The sequence below is a fragment of the Phocoena sinus genome, chromosome 7, assembly GCF_008692025.1.
Source record: "Phocoena sinus isolate mPhoSin1 chromosome 7, mPhoSin1.pri, whole genome shotgun sequence".
In the NCBI taxonomy this organism is placed as follows: domain Eukaryota; kingdom Metazoa; phylum Chordata; class Mammalia; order Artiodactyla; family Phocoenidae; genus Phocoena; species Phocoena sinus.
The window spans coordinates 19,419,708-19,433,711 of NC_045769.1; the positions used below are offsets into that span (position 1 = coordinate 19,419,708).

Below are 14,004 nucleotides of genomic sequence, written 5' to 3' on the forward strand. Positions count from 1 at the left end.
GGACACAGTGAGAGGGTGGCCATCTGCAAACCAGGGAGAGAGCCCTCACCAGCAATCAAATCAGCCGACACCTTCATCTTGGACTTTCCAACTTCTAGAACTGTGAGAAAACTAATTTCTTTTGTTTAAGCCACCCAGTCTATTTTTTGGTTTTTGTATTTTTTGTATCTTGCTATGGCAGCCCAAGCAGACTTAAGCCAGGAGAGGTACCACCTCAAGTGCTCAAAGGAGTGGACTGCTGCTGTGAGTGTAGAAAGAAGGAGAGCAAGACAAAAGGGAAGGGTGGGGACTGGCTAACTGGAGAAATCCTGGCCTATCCTACAGGTCAGTAGCAACTTGGCTCCTGACTGTGTGTTTCCATGGGAAAAGCCGGGAGTTCAGAACTTCAGATTTTTCAAGAAAAGCTGGAAATCTGGATTTTAGTGTGAAAGAATTCTTCAGAGAAAGAAGGAGCAGTCATATGCTCATTGGCCAGTGGGGAGACTTGATATGATGCCCTGGAGGGCCTCCTTTAGTGCTGAGCTCTCCAGGACATTCAAATAGGGGTTGATTTACAAAAATTCATGGTATGCAGAGTTACAGAATTTCAGAATGGCCTCCGGGGCAGCCAATGACACACTCAGAGAGATGAAGACCAAGGACAGGGAAGCAGCAGAAATGGGGGTGGAAGATTAGGAAGGTGAACAAAAGTTTCTCTCATGGGCTCCCCACACAGCCTCAGTCTCCCTTTCCAGCCCCAGGTCTGCCCCCCAGCCTTGGTGTCCCTCCCCAGCCCTGATTCCATTCCCAAGCCTGTAGCGCGCCCCTCCGTACACAATGCCCTGCTTGAAGTAGCCTCGGAAGGTCTCGCTCTCGTTGCCCTGGACCTCGCGGTGCTGGACAGCCCGGCCCTTCAGAAAGTCATCCATCTGTGTGGTGTAGATGGCAGCTGCCCCTTGCTCATCCTGGGACGAGTCCTGGCCGATCCAGTAATGAATGTCATAGGACAGGTTGCTGCCTGTCTTGTGGATCTAGGGAGAGGGCATATCCAGTGTACCTGAGGCCCTGGGCTCCCACAGCCCTCTCCGTGCCTCCCTGCTTCACAAGCTCTTGGGGCCTGGGCCACAGGGGAGCTTGGCATGGGGGAAGTTCATGGGACTGGTGGTCAGCAGCCCTGCATCGTGGCCCCAGTTCTGTCAGACTCTCTGAGACATGGGGCAAGTGGCTTCCCCGACCCGGGCCTTCCTCATCTCACCTTGGAAATAACTTGGTTGGACTACAGCATTTCCCAAAGTGATGTGCACAGGCCATCAGAGGTCTGATAGGTGATTGCGTGGTATACAATGAAATGTATATATGAAATGATTATGGAATTTTTTTTTTTTGGCCACACCACCGGGCATGCAGGATCTTAGTTCCCAGATCAGGGATCGAACCCACGCCCCCTGCAGTGAAAGCGCAGAGTCTTAACCACTGGACCGACAGGGAAGTCCCTGATTATGGAAATATTTTATAGCTACTTTCTGTTTGTGACACGGGACACTGTGTTCCATTCATGATAATGATATTAAGTTTTTAAATAAATGGATTTAAATTTTAAAAGTGAATCAATATAAGGAAAAGTACAAATGCGTTAACAATACAGGATGTGGAAGAAACCGAGAAGGTGAAATGAAGTTGACTACGGATTTTGGGAACATGGGCTCAAGGTAGGGTGACATCCCACCAGTTCAGAAGATCCCCCAAGACTGTAAATCCACAGATGGTCACCCCAGCTGGGAGCTCACAGCCCAAGGGCAGGGAGAGCCTCTTACATCTCTGACCCTGCAGAGCTACCTCTAGGCTGGGAACACCCAGTGAACGCTGTCCTGGGGTGAAGTTAGGCGGCAGTTCCCATTGCCCCCAGCCTCAAATTTCCTCTGTGTTGCTACTGTGAGCTTTGCTCTCTGCTCGGCCCCCTCCCCTGCCCATCCCCCACTCACAGCCAGGACTACGTAGCAGTCACCATCGAAGAAGCTGCCGAAGGTGCTGGAAGGAACAGGCACCATCTGCATGGCCTAGGGAGGGAAGGGAGGTCAGAGGGTCAACCACCGAGGACCCCCAGCTTCCCTGCCTCCCTTAACCAAATGGAGAGTTAGGAAAGGAAGGCCAGGAGGAAGAGGGCATGAGGAAACTGACAAGGTGAATGGATGTGAGGAGGGTGGGGAGGAAAAGGAGCAAGAGGATGTGCCGGATGCCTGAGGAGGGGGTGGGGATGGCACATGGGGACAGGCACCAGCAGCTCGCATGCCAGCAGGGCAGGATGGAGGACAGTCAGTAATCCCAGGGCTCTCCCTTCCCTTGGTCCATCCCAGTCCTGCAGAGCCCCCTTTGTGCCCAGGCAGGTCCTCACCTCTATCCTCCATATCTTCACCCCGGGCGTGGTGACGTTGAGGGAGCCTTTGACCTGGGTGCTCAGTTTGGTCATGGCGGATGAGCCTGGGGAGAAGTGGTGTCAGAGTAAGAAGAGGACATGGGGGCTTCCCTGGTGGCGCAGTGGTTAAGAATTCGCCTGCCAGTGCTGGGCACACGGGTTCAAGTTCTGGTCTGGGAAGATCCCACATACTGCGGAGCAACTAAGCCCATGAGCCACAACTACTGAAGCCCATGTGCCTAGAGCCCGTGCTCTGCAACAAGAGAAGCCACCGCGAGGAGAAGCCAACGCACCACAACGAAGATCCAACGCAGCCAAAAATAAATAAATAAATATTAAAAAAAAAAAAAAGAAGGCCTGGGCTTGCGTCGGTTTCAGTGCCTCTCTTCCAGCCCAGCCCGACAGTGCCCCAAGGCCAGGGCTCAGGGACCTGGGGGAGGTTTCCCACCCTGGGCCCTGACTGGCCAGGGGCCCATCCTCCAGCCTTCTCACCCAGCTCTGATCTTGTCATTCTTGTTTAAATACCTGCCCGCGTCGCCTGCTGCAAAAAGTCTCCCCCCACTCCTTAGCCTGGCAATCAAGGCCTTCCTTCTTGATCTAGCCCCAAACAGTACGCACCCAAAAGAACTGAAAAAAACAGGTGTTCAAAAAAAAACCTGTACATGAAATTCACAGCTGCTCTATTCACAATAGCCAAAAGGTGGAAACAATCCAAATGTCCATATGAACAGATCAACAAAAGGTGGTCTATCCACACAATGGAATGGTATTCAGCTGAAAAAAAATGATACACACTACAGCGTGGATGAACCTTGAATACTTTAGGCCCAGTGAAAAAAGTCAGACACAAAAGGCCAGGTTCTGTATGATTGAATTTATATGAAATGTCCAGAACAGGCAAATCCATAGAGACAGCGAGCGATTGGTGGTTGTCAGGGGCTGGGAGGAAGGGAGGAATGGGGAGCGACTCCTAGTGGGCGTGGAGTTTCCATTTGGGATGATGAAAACATTCCGGAACTAGATAGTGGTAGCGGTTGCGCAGCACCGTGAATGTGTTGAATGTCACTGAATTGTATGTTTTAAAGTGGTTAAAATGGTAAATCTTATGTTCTGTGTATTTTACCACAAGAAAAGAAAAGTGTATGCAGCAGCTTCCTGTTTCTTGCTAGCTCCAGACACCCCGCAGTTACCGTTCCGGTAGCCCACACGAAATGGGGCGGGACCGTGTCTGTTTGTTCGGTACTGTGTCACCAGCATGTAGCACCGCTGACACTTTGCCGAGCGGGTGCGTGGGCAGACGGATGAATGGGCGGGTAGTCGGGTGGTTGGTTGGGCGTGTGGGTTAAAGTGATTGAGTGGATGGATGGATGAATGAATGAGTGAATCCTTCCAATGTGAACCACCCACTGAGCAGCAAGAAATCTCTCCCAGTCTCCTTTTATGGTACCTGTTGTGGCTCTATTCCTTTGACCTGTAGCTGTGTTCTCCACTCCAGCTGCTTATCAGAATCACCTAGGGAGCTTTTTTTTTTTAAACACAAAGGTGCTTTATTTCAAGTCCACGCCATCTAAATCTGCTGAGTACAGTAATCAGGACCGGAGAGGGGACAAATTAGAACCTAAACAACAACAACAAAAAACACCGGGACGTTCGCCCCCTGCACTGCAAATCTTAGTTAGTTCAGAAGAATCAGTGCGCTGGCAAGCCAGTCTCGTCCCTGAGAAGCACGCTTCTCGCTCCGTTCTCCCTAGGGAGATTTTAAACAACACTGATGCTCCGATGCTTAGGATGTATCCATATCCCCAGGGATTCTAATTTAATTAGGCCTGGGTGGGGCCCAGTCTTGGGTACTTTATTTTCTGCCTTTTGGGAGGCGGGGCATAGGTGCTTTTAAAACTCCCCAGTGATACTGATGAGCTAAGGAGTAGAGCCACTTGTCCCCGGTTATTTTTGTCCCTGGTTTCCTGCCCCTCCCTCCCAGGCTGGAGGCCACCCCATTCCCCACCGAACCTACCACCCAGTCCTGCATGGAGTTGCCCTCCATGAATGCTTCTTGAATCAGTGAATATAAATGAAAGGTCATGTGGCCCCCACCTCCGTGCACTGACAGCTGGAATCTATCTAATCTCTCCTTGCACCTGGAGTCTGAGTCACCCCTTGGAAAAATGACCTGGTCTTTTACTGCTGGTAGACTCCCTCTTCCAAGTCCTGAAGGGTGACCCCCTCTCCTTGGCATTGTGGAATCTGGGGGCAAGGTCTCCCTGCCCAGCCTTTGATTAGCACCCCCTCCAACAGATCAGGGCCACCTGCCAACAGCCAGCACTGCACATGTAGGAGCCCTTGTGCCTGGGTCCTGTCTGATGTTCCTGTCGGCCAGGGCCTCTTCCATGAGGTATTTCTCAACCCACAGAGACCCCAGGGCTCCCAGGACTCCTGGTTCAGTTGAACCAATTTGGGTACAAAGGAGGAAAATGTTTTCTGTTTTATTTCAATCACCACCTTCGTCAACATCCCTATTTTCACCAAAACAGACTGACCCTCACTAGCTGTACAGACATGGCTGTGTTTCTTCATCTATGAGGTGGGTGGTCGACAACTAGGTGATCTCTAAAGTCCCACCAGGGGGACTTCCCTGGTGGTGCAATGGATAGGACTCCGTGCTCCCAATGCAGGGGGCCTGGGTTAGATCCCTGGTCAGGGAGCTAGATTCCACATGCATGCCGCAACTAAGAGTTCACGTGCCACAACTAAGGAGCCCGGGAGCCACAACTAAGGAGCCCGCCTGCTTCAACCAAGACCCGGTGCAACTAAATAAATAAATATTTAAAGTCCCACAGAGACATGCTCTGAGTCTAGGAGGAAACAGCAAGAGGAATAGAGGGTAGACAAGATGAGGCTCTTCTTGTCCGTCAAAGCAGTGGAGACTCTGGCAAGCAGGGGCTTGAAAAAGCTGGGGCTCTCCCTCCCTAGAGAAAAATCAGGACTGGGGACCTCCAGCAGCTTGAACAGGGAAGGGGTAGGGAAGGGGTGAGGAAGGGCATTCTGGGGAGGGCAGCTCCGAGAGGGGGACTCATGCTCCAAGGGCACCTGCCAACTGCTCCTGCCCTGTCGACGTTGGTCAGGGCAGATGCCTCTGGCCCGCCCCCCTGGTCCTCCCCAGCCTCCAGTCTCTCCTGAACTGCTGGGAGGAATATGGGTCCCATGCTGCCCCAATGCCGACAGCACAGCCCTGGGTTTGGATATGTGATGTCTTCTCTCTCAGCTTGAATTCACTGGCTCCCCCCTCACTCCTGGTCCCCTCTCTCCTCTGTCCCCACCTCGAGGAAGGGCACCAACACTCCCAGACCCCAAAGCCATCCATTGGTGCAGCAGCCTGGACCCCTCCCTCTCTGGCCCTTCTGTCCACCTGAACGCCTCTCCAGTCTGCCCTCAACACCCCCCCACCTCTCTCTGCTTCTAGTAACACCACACTGTCCACTGGCCCTGGCCACCCCCCACCCACCCATGCTGCTTCTCACCCTCCCCTCATGTCCCTCCTTTAGTTTTCTTTTCCAGTGCCCTCGCCACCTGTCTTCACTTGGCCAACACTCACATGCTCTTCTTGACTCAATTTAGATCTCATTTCTTCCAAGATACCTTCCCGGAATCCTCAAGCTAGACTAGAGCCCTCCTCAGGGACTCCAAGGCATCCTGGCCGGATGCCTCTCTTGGACCCCTGACCACATGATGACGAGAGGATCTGTTTATAAGTCTGAGGTCCCCAAGGTCAAGGACCTAGACACATTTGTCTGTAGCCCCCAGATCCTAGCACATAGTAGGTGCTCAATAAATACTCTTGAAGCTGAAAGACTGAACCGCAGAATAGAAGGGATGGCCCTTCTTGGGACCGTGGAGGGAGTTAGGGCTCCTGCTGCCCCCAGGTCCCATCTTTCCTTTAGTAACTGCTGCCTTGTTGTCCTCAGAGTTGGGGCTCCAGAGAGCCCCAGAGTGCTGTCACTGATCTTCATTCTTAGTCATGCAGTTCTCAGCGGGACAGAGATGTGGCAGTTCCCAAACAAAGGACACCCTCCTGCTTTGTTAGGCCCGTGAGAGCAGAGGAAGTGGACATATCCCAGCCCCCAGCCTGCTCACTCTGCCTCTCCCTGAGCCTGAACAGGCTTCCTGGGAAGCAGGTGGTCAGTACATCCCAAGATCCTGACCTGGACTTGGCTCCCACCTCCCCCCACCCCATTTTAGCTGAATGGAGCCACAGTGCCTGGTGAGGCTAACGGGACGGGTCCTGGTGGAGGAGAGATGGGGCAGAGGTGCATGCGAGGGTGGCTGAGCCTGGACCAGGGCCCAGGGTCCTGTTGCCCCCAGTCCCCTGCCGCCTCTCTGCCTTTGCCCATTCAATCCCTGATGGCTGTTGTTCACACCCTAGTATCCAGGAGACGAGAGCCCTGAGGGCCCAGGAGTGTCAAGGGAATGGGGACACGGAGAAAGAAACCGTTTCAGATGAGGAAGAAATGAGCAAAGAGACAGTGGGCGCGGGGGTTAGGGGGAGCGTGAGGTCAGGGTGACCAGCTAGTCCCGGTTTGCCCAGGACTGGAGGGTTTTACATCTAGAAGTCCCCAGATACTCCTCAGTCCAGGGCAGTCGGGCGGGGATGGGTGACACCTGAGGTGGGGTGGGGACTGGAGGCAAGTGGGGATCGGAAAGAGCAGTTGTCTGGGGTGAAGCTGCACAATTCTTCCCTTGGAGGCCCCGGAAGCCACACTGGGCTCCCTGCCCTTCCCAGACTCTCCAGGGAACGAAGCCTCCCTCACACCCGCGCCAAGGAGCTGCAGGAGGCCCCAGGCTACCCGCCAGGAGCAGGGGACCCCATTCTGTCCTCTCCCACCACCTGTGGTCCCGTGTGTCCCCACAGGGTGGCCTTACCTGTCTGGAGGAGGCAGCTGCCACCTGGGAGACCTCAGGGAGCTGTGGCAGGCTGGTTGCAGGAGAGCGACCTTTGTCCCTTCCCCCCCACACACCCCAGGAACTGCCTTCACCATATAAGGGAAGACAGAGAGAGAGAGAGAGAGAGAGAGAGAGAGAGAGAGAGAGAGAGAGAGAGGATGGGTGAGGGGGTGGGGAGGCAGGTGCCCGCCAGGTCCCTGGGAGCCAGGAGCCCAGCGACCGCCTGACGCCCAGAGCCAAGGTGCCCCACCCTTGGCTCCTGAGCAGGTGCCCAGGGATGGGATGCGTTTCTGCCCAGGGCCCAGGCAGGATGGGATGCAGGTGGACAGCATCTGCCAGGAAAGACAGGGGCACCTGGACACTTCCTCCCTTCCACCCAGAGGAGCCGGCACTGCCGTCCTCCCTCCTTCCCTGGGGGAGTGGCCCTGGGGTGGAGGAGCCCTGGACCCAGGGATTCAGGGCCAGGTGTTCAGACTTAGGGCCCTTGCAGGACATATGGGACACTGGCTCCCCTAGAGGTCGCGCGCTCAGAGGGGCACAGTGCTCTTCTTGCCTCCCTCTTCAGACGCGCTGGCTCCACCTGGAGTTTTTATGAGCCGCCATAAACCGTTGCCTTTGGACTCTGCTCTGCTGCTCTCTCCCAGGAGCCACAGCTTCCATTTCTGAACCTGATCCTGGGGGGCTTCTCACTCAGAAGGGGAAAGGAGCGCAGCCCCCTCAGGAAGCAGGTCTCACTCAAAGGTCGGTGTTGCCACCTACTCAGCACCCTGGGCAGCTGCCTCCAACCTCCACTGCTGCAGAAGTTCTCCTGTCACCTCTGAACTGTGGTCCTTAGGAGGGTGCGTGGAAGTGGGCTGGGTGAGGGCAGCTGCTTCCTCTGACCACACCTTCCCAAGAGTTCTAGAGACCAAATGTACATTTGTGTGCACACTGTTCACTGGCCCTGGCCACCCCCCCCCCACCCATGCTGCTTCTCACCCTCCCCTCGTGTCCCTGCTTTCTCCTTTAGTTTTCTTTTCCAGTGCAGGTGTGTGTGTGAGCTCACGCACAGTTTGATAAGAGGAATAAACACACTGCAGGTGCTATTTTGTTTCTAAAAAACAGGGCTTCCCTGGTGACGCACTGGTTGAGCGTCCGCCTGCCGATGCAGGGGACACGGGTTCGTGCCCCAGTCCGAGAAGATCCCACATGCCGCGGAGCGGCTGGGCCCGTGAGCCGTGGCGGCTGAGCCTGCGCGTCCGGAGCCTGTGCTCCGCGCGTCCAGAGCGGAGCCTGTGCTCCGGAACGGGAGAGGCCACAACAGTGAGAGACCCTTGTACCACAGAAAAACACAACAAAACACATTTTTGCGTGAATAAAAAGTATATGTTCACTCAATTATACAGACAGGCAAAAAGGAAAAGAAAAACTCATTTATAATTCCACTACAGAGATAAGTCTGGGTAATTTATTTTGGAGTATTTCTTTCAAGTTATTGCCCAGTACATATGCTGTGTGTGTACTATATGTATATAATATCTATCTATCATCTATCGGTCTTCATATATATCCTTTTTACTGTGACATGTTACATGCTAATTGGCAGTGTCACTTTAATTGTCTCATGATAACCCATTAGATAGATAGCATAGCTTATGTAAGCAATAGCTCATCATTGGACTTTCGAATTATATCCAATTACTTGATACTACTAAGAATGCTGTGATAAGTATTCTTATTCCTAAATCTTTGCCAATAGATTGTATCCATTATTATTTATTTAGGATAAACTCCTAAAAGTGGGATTGCTGGGTTGAAGATGTGAACAGGCGAGTTGCCTTCCAGAAAAATCGCATTAATTTATAGTCGCACCAGCACTACAGGCATTTGCCTGTTTGCCCAGTACTGGACTCCAGCTTTTAAGAAAATTTCTGTCAGTTTGAATGTCCAAAAGAAAATTGTCTTTGTGTCGATTTATATTTCTTTGATTACCAGTGAGATAGACCATTAAATAATATATTTATTGGGGAACTCCCCGGCGGTCCAGTGGTTGGGACTTGGTGATTCCACTGCTGGGGCCAGGTTCAATCCCTGGTCAGGGAACTAAGATCCCGCAGGCCGAGTGATACAGCTTAAATATGTATATACAGGTTATGTCTTCTGTGGATTTTTAACTGATTTGTTGGAGTTGTTTATATATTTAATGTATTAAGGTTGGTAACCTGCTTGCAATTTATGGTATAGTTTTCTCTAATTTATTGCTTGCCTTTTAACTTAGCCTTAGAATTTTGGGGTAGAACTTTTTTTTTTTTGGCATGCGGGATCTTAGTTCCCCGACCAAGGATTGAACCGGGGATTGAACTCCACTCCCTGCAGTGCAGGCATGGAATCTCAACCACTGGACCACAAGGGAAGTCAGGAGAACATATGTTTTTAAAAATTATTTCCAATTTCTTAATTTTGATAAATGTCAAACATATAGAAAAGTAGAAATAATAGTATGGTAGTATAATAATAAACACCCATGGACTCAAGAATTAACATTTGCTATATAGATATATTTGGAAGTTGGAGATATTATTATACTTCAGCTCAAAATATTTGTCGTACATCTCTTAAGAAGTAGAACAATCTCCTTCATAATTGTAATACGATTTTTGCAACTGAGAACATTAACAATTATTTCTAATATCATCTTCCATGAAATACATAATCAGATTTCTCCAGTTGTCCACAGGAGGACTGTAACACCTGGTTTCATTGATTCTTGATCAAATCAAGATCATGCATTTCCTTTGATTGTTATGTCTCTTCAGTATCTTTTAATCTAGAAGATTCCTGCTACTTTTTTCTATGACATGGGCTTACCTGAGTCAAGGGCAGTGTCTTGTAGTGTTCACACTGGGATTTGTCTTTCTTTGTGTATTTTTTAAAAATTTTATTTAATTAATTAATTAATTAATTTTTGGCTGTGTTGGGTCTTCATTGCGGTGCGCGGGCTTCCCTTGTTGCGGAGCATGGGCTCTAGGTGCGCAGACTTCAGTAGTTGTGGCATGTGGGCTCAGTAGTTGTGGCGCACGGGCTTAGTTGCTCCGCGGCATGTGGGATCTTCCCAGACCAGGGCTCGAACCCATGTCCCCTGCATTGGCAGGCGGATTCTCAACCGCTGCGCCATCAGGGAAGCCCCTCTTTGTGTATTTTTAAATTTGTTTCTCTTCCTCCTGTATTTCCCACAAACTGAAAGTACCTCTACAGGCTTGGTAGGTCCTGGTTAAACAAGTTTTTCAAGAATATGTGAAAAAGGACAGTGTTTCTCCAACTGTAACATCTTAAGAATCACTGGGGAATCTATTTGAAGTGCGGATTCTGATTCTATAGGTCTGGAGTGGGGCCTGAGACTCTGCATTACTATCAAGCTCCCAGATGGTGCTGATGTTCCATTCGGTGGACCACACTTTGTGCAGCGTGGTCAAAAGTGTTGCTGTGTACTTCACACTGTCTGGCATCAGGAGGTATATAACGTCAAGTTGTCTCAGCATGAGTGATGGCGAAGTCTGATCCCTTGATTACGGTGGTGATTGCCAGATATTGCCACCTTAAAGGCACATTTCCTCCTTACAATTAGAGGTCATATTAGGGTAATCTTGGGGCAATTAGAAGTCATCTCCAGGCACTGGCAGAACAAAAGTTTCAGATTATTTACCACTTTCTACCTCTCCTTTTGTGATATTATTTTGTAATTACTTTGTTAATGTCTGTTTTTCCCACAGTGTCTGTTTTGCTCACTGCTGTACCCTAGTGCCTGGTACAGAGCAGGCATGCAATGACTGTTTGAAGGAAAGAAATGGAATTTGTGATTTCTATCTTTGATAATATATTTAGAAAGCTGTTTTTAATTTAAATCGATTTTGATTTTTAAAAACTAATAAATGTACCTGGTAAAATAATTCAAAATATAAAGATATATAATAAAACGTGTCCCTCCCATCTTAAATGACTCCCACCCAGTCCCCCAGCTCTGCTCCCCACAATTAGCCACAATTCCCATTTCTTGTGTACCCTATGGAAGTATACAAAATTATACACGTATATTTGTGTCTACTTTTATATTTCTCGTTAGTGGGAAAACACCATCACCATTGCTATGAATCTTGCTTTGTTTCATTGACTGGTTTACCTTGGCGATCATTCTATATCTGCTTGGATAGTTTCACCTCATTGTTTTTCATCACTATATAGTATTCTCTGCTATAGATACAGCGGCATTTATTTAACTAGTCCCTTATTTTTGGACACTGAAGTTATTTCAAGTGCTTTGCTATTACCAACAAGGATGAAATTAATACACATATGCATACAAAGTTATATGCATATACATTTTACCTACCACATAAATTCCTAAAAGTGCAAAAAATGCTGCCTGTTCCTTCTGTTCTCTGTGTGCGTAACAAGCAAATAGTGAATAACTGAGCCCCACAGCAGGCTCAGTGAGAGACATTCTCACAGCTGAAGTTTCCAAAGCCAGAAGTCAGGTTGCCTTCTTCCCTCCCCTCCACCCATGCTCCCAGAGCCAACAAGCCACAGCTTCCTGCCAAGTTCATCTCCTGTGTCACATCCATCGCTTCGTCCTTCTCTCTTCATTCTGCCTCAGCTTCAGTTCAGGTCTTCATCGTCTGTCTTCAGAACCACGGCTGTGGTCTCCCCTCAGGGAGAGTCTTATGTCCCCATACCCCTGATTTAGCTTTCAACGCGCAGCTGCCAGGTTTGAGTCGGCCCCTCTCTTGTTCAGTGTCCCCCAGTGTCCCTCAATGGCACCCACTGCCCGCAATGCAAAGGCCACTCCCTCGGTCTGCCTACAGATCTGCGATACCTCGCTCCCGCTTTCTGCGGCGTCATTTCCTATCCTTCCCCCACTGTGTGCAATTCCAAAATTGTCACTTCCCACGCTCCCTACTGTGGCCCATCTGAAGCTCTGGCTTCCTTTCCTGGTGTACCTCCACGCACAGACCACCTTCACCCGAACCTCGTCTCCTTCCCAAATCCTCTGAGCCTCACTCCCGCGGGAAGGATTTCCAGTCCCCCCCATGGCCGCCGCAGAGGGGCTAGGTGTCCCCTGTGCCCCCTGCCCTCCGTGTTATCTCTTGCACTGCATTTGCAGCCTTTCAGTGTTGGACAGGCCGTTCAGGTGTCTTTCTCCACACTAAGGTGTGAGTTCCTTGAGAGCGGCGGCACAGCCTAGTGATGGCACTGTGCCTGGTACAAAGTAAGCTCTGATACACGCAGCTGTGTTGAACTCTGTGGGTGAAGTGTGTGGGGTGCGGGACGGGGGAAAGCTGGCTGTGGTCTCGTTCAAAGTTGGGAGCTGTGGCGACTCTCTGGTGGGATGCAAATCTGGAGGGACTAGTGTTTGCATGAAGAGCAGGAAATAGTGCAGGACCCCAAGCAGGGTCAGGGCAGAGGCAGGGAGGACTCTGTATTCACCCTGCCAAGGGCTCCGGGGCTTCCGCTCAGACTGGAACTGGAGCTGATGGCACTGAGCGAGGGTACTGCGGCTTCTCTTCCCAGGTGGATGCTTCGTGACACTTTCCTGCCAGGGAAAAGCAGCGGGGAGGGGGCAGTATCACACTGCAGATCCCCTCAGAGACTTGGGGGGCAGATCAGCATCTGGGCCACCAGCAGGCAGCCTTGAGGCGGGATCCACAAGGTAAGGTAAGGGTGTGAGGGGGTGGGAGGGGTAGGGGAGGTGGAGCTGCGGGAACAGGGATCAACCTTTGGGAGGGGCAGACCTTCCTTCCCCCCAGTGGGTTTGTTCGGGCGGGCGGGATGGAGCCAGAAGCTACCCACTCCCGGGAAAGGGGGGAATGAAGCCCGCCCTCATCTTTCCAGCCACGGGCGGGGTAGGGGAGAGGGCTGGGTGTGTGCGCCCAGAGGGCGAGCAGCTGAGGCCCGGGGCTGGGGACCCCGGGCGTCCGCGAGGAGAGAGGCCTCTAGCGGCCACCGTGGGAAGCAGGAGAGGGCGGGCCGGGAAGGCACTTCCTGCCAGGGCCTGGGGCTGCCCAGTTTTGCAAAGGAAGTGCTGCCAGGGCCGGAGGGGCGGAGGCAGGAAGTGGGCCAGAGGCTCGTGCGAGGGTGCGGCCGGCGGGTAGTGAGAGGCCGCGGTCGGAGTGGGTGCGGAGGTGAACGAGACCGAGCCCGCGACCCCACCCATCCTCCCCAGACGCCTCAGCCTGCCAGCACGTCTGGCGGCGCGGCTCAGCCCGCGACGCCTCGGTCGCCCGCACGCGGCCTGGATCAACCGCGTTCTAAGTTCTTCCGTTTGGAGCTGAACTTGGCTTCCCCCTAACTCGTCCCGCACCCCACCTCCCCACTCTGGGGCCTCATGAGCCCCTCCCCTCCGCTCCAGAGCGGAGATCACACCCCTCCCGTCTCCGAATACCTTCCAGGGGCCTCTCCTAGGGACGCATTTCAGCTTGCTTTAGAGCTAATAATACTGAGTCCTCCCTGTGCAGGCGTTTAATCAATTCTGTAGAGGGCCTGTCTCCATTTTGCAGATTAGATAACTGAGGCCAAGAGGTAGAATTAAATAGCACAGCCGGATGCACTCAGATCCATTCAAAGCTCGCACTTTCATTGAAGCCCCAGGGGGCTTAGGGCAGCCCTTCCCTCCACTACTACTGCAGTCGCTCCTAAGGGTT

At 51.7% G+C, this 14,004-nt stretch overlaps 1 protein-coding gene across 1 annotated transcript in view; it reads right to left on the reverse strand.

Annotated features, from left to right (window-relative positions):
- The window catches only part of VIL1 (villin 1), a 26,436-nt gene extending 19,018 nt beyond the window's left edge, over positions 1 to 7,418 (reverse strand). Inside the window, exons 1-4 of the mRNA XM_032637254.1 lie at positions 7,310 to 7,418; positions 2,372 to 2,457; positions 1,962 to 2,036; positions 814 to 1,010 (exon numbers count right to left, since the gene is read on the reverse strand). Coding sequence (XP_032493145.1) covers positions 814 to 1,010; positions 1,962 to 2,036; positions 2,372 to 2,446 — 347 coding nt within the window. The 5' untranslated portion in view covers positions 2,447 to 2,457; positions 7,310 to 7,418. The remainder of the gene's footprint in view (positions 1 to 813; positions 1,011 to 1,961; positions 2,037 to 2,371; positions 2,458 to 7,309) is intronic.
- Positions 7,419 to 14,004: the final 6,586 nt, after the last annotated feature.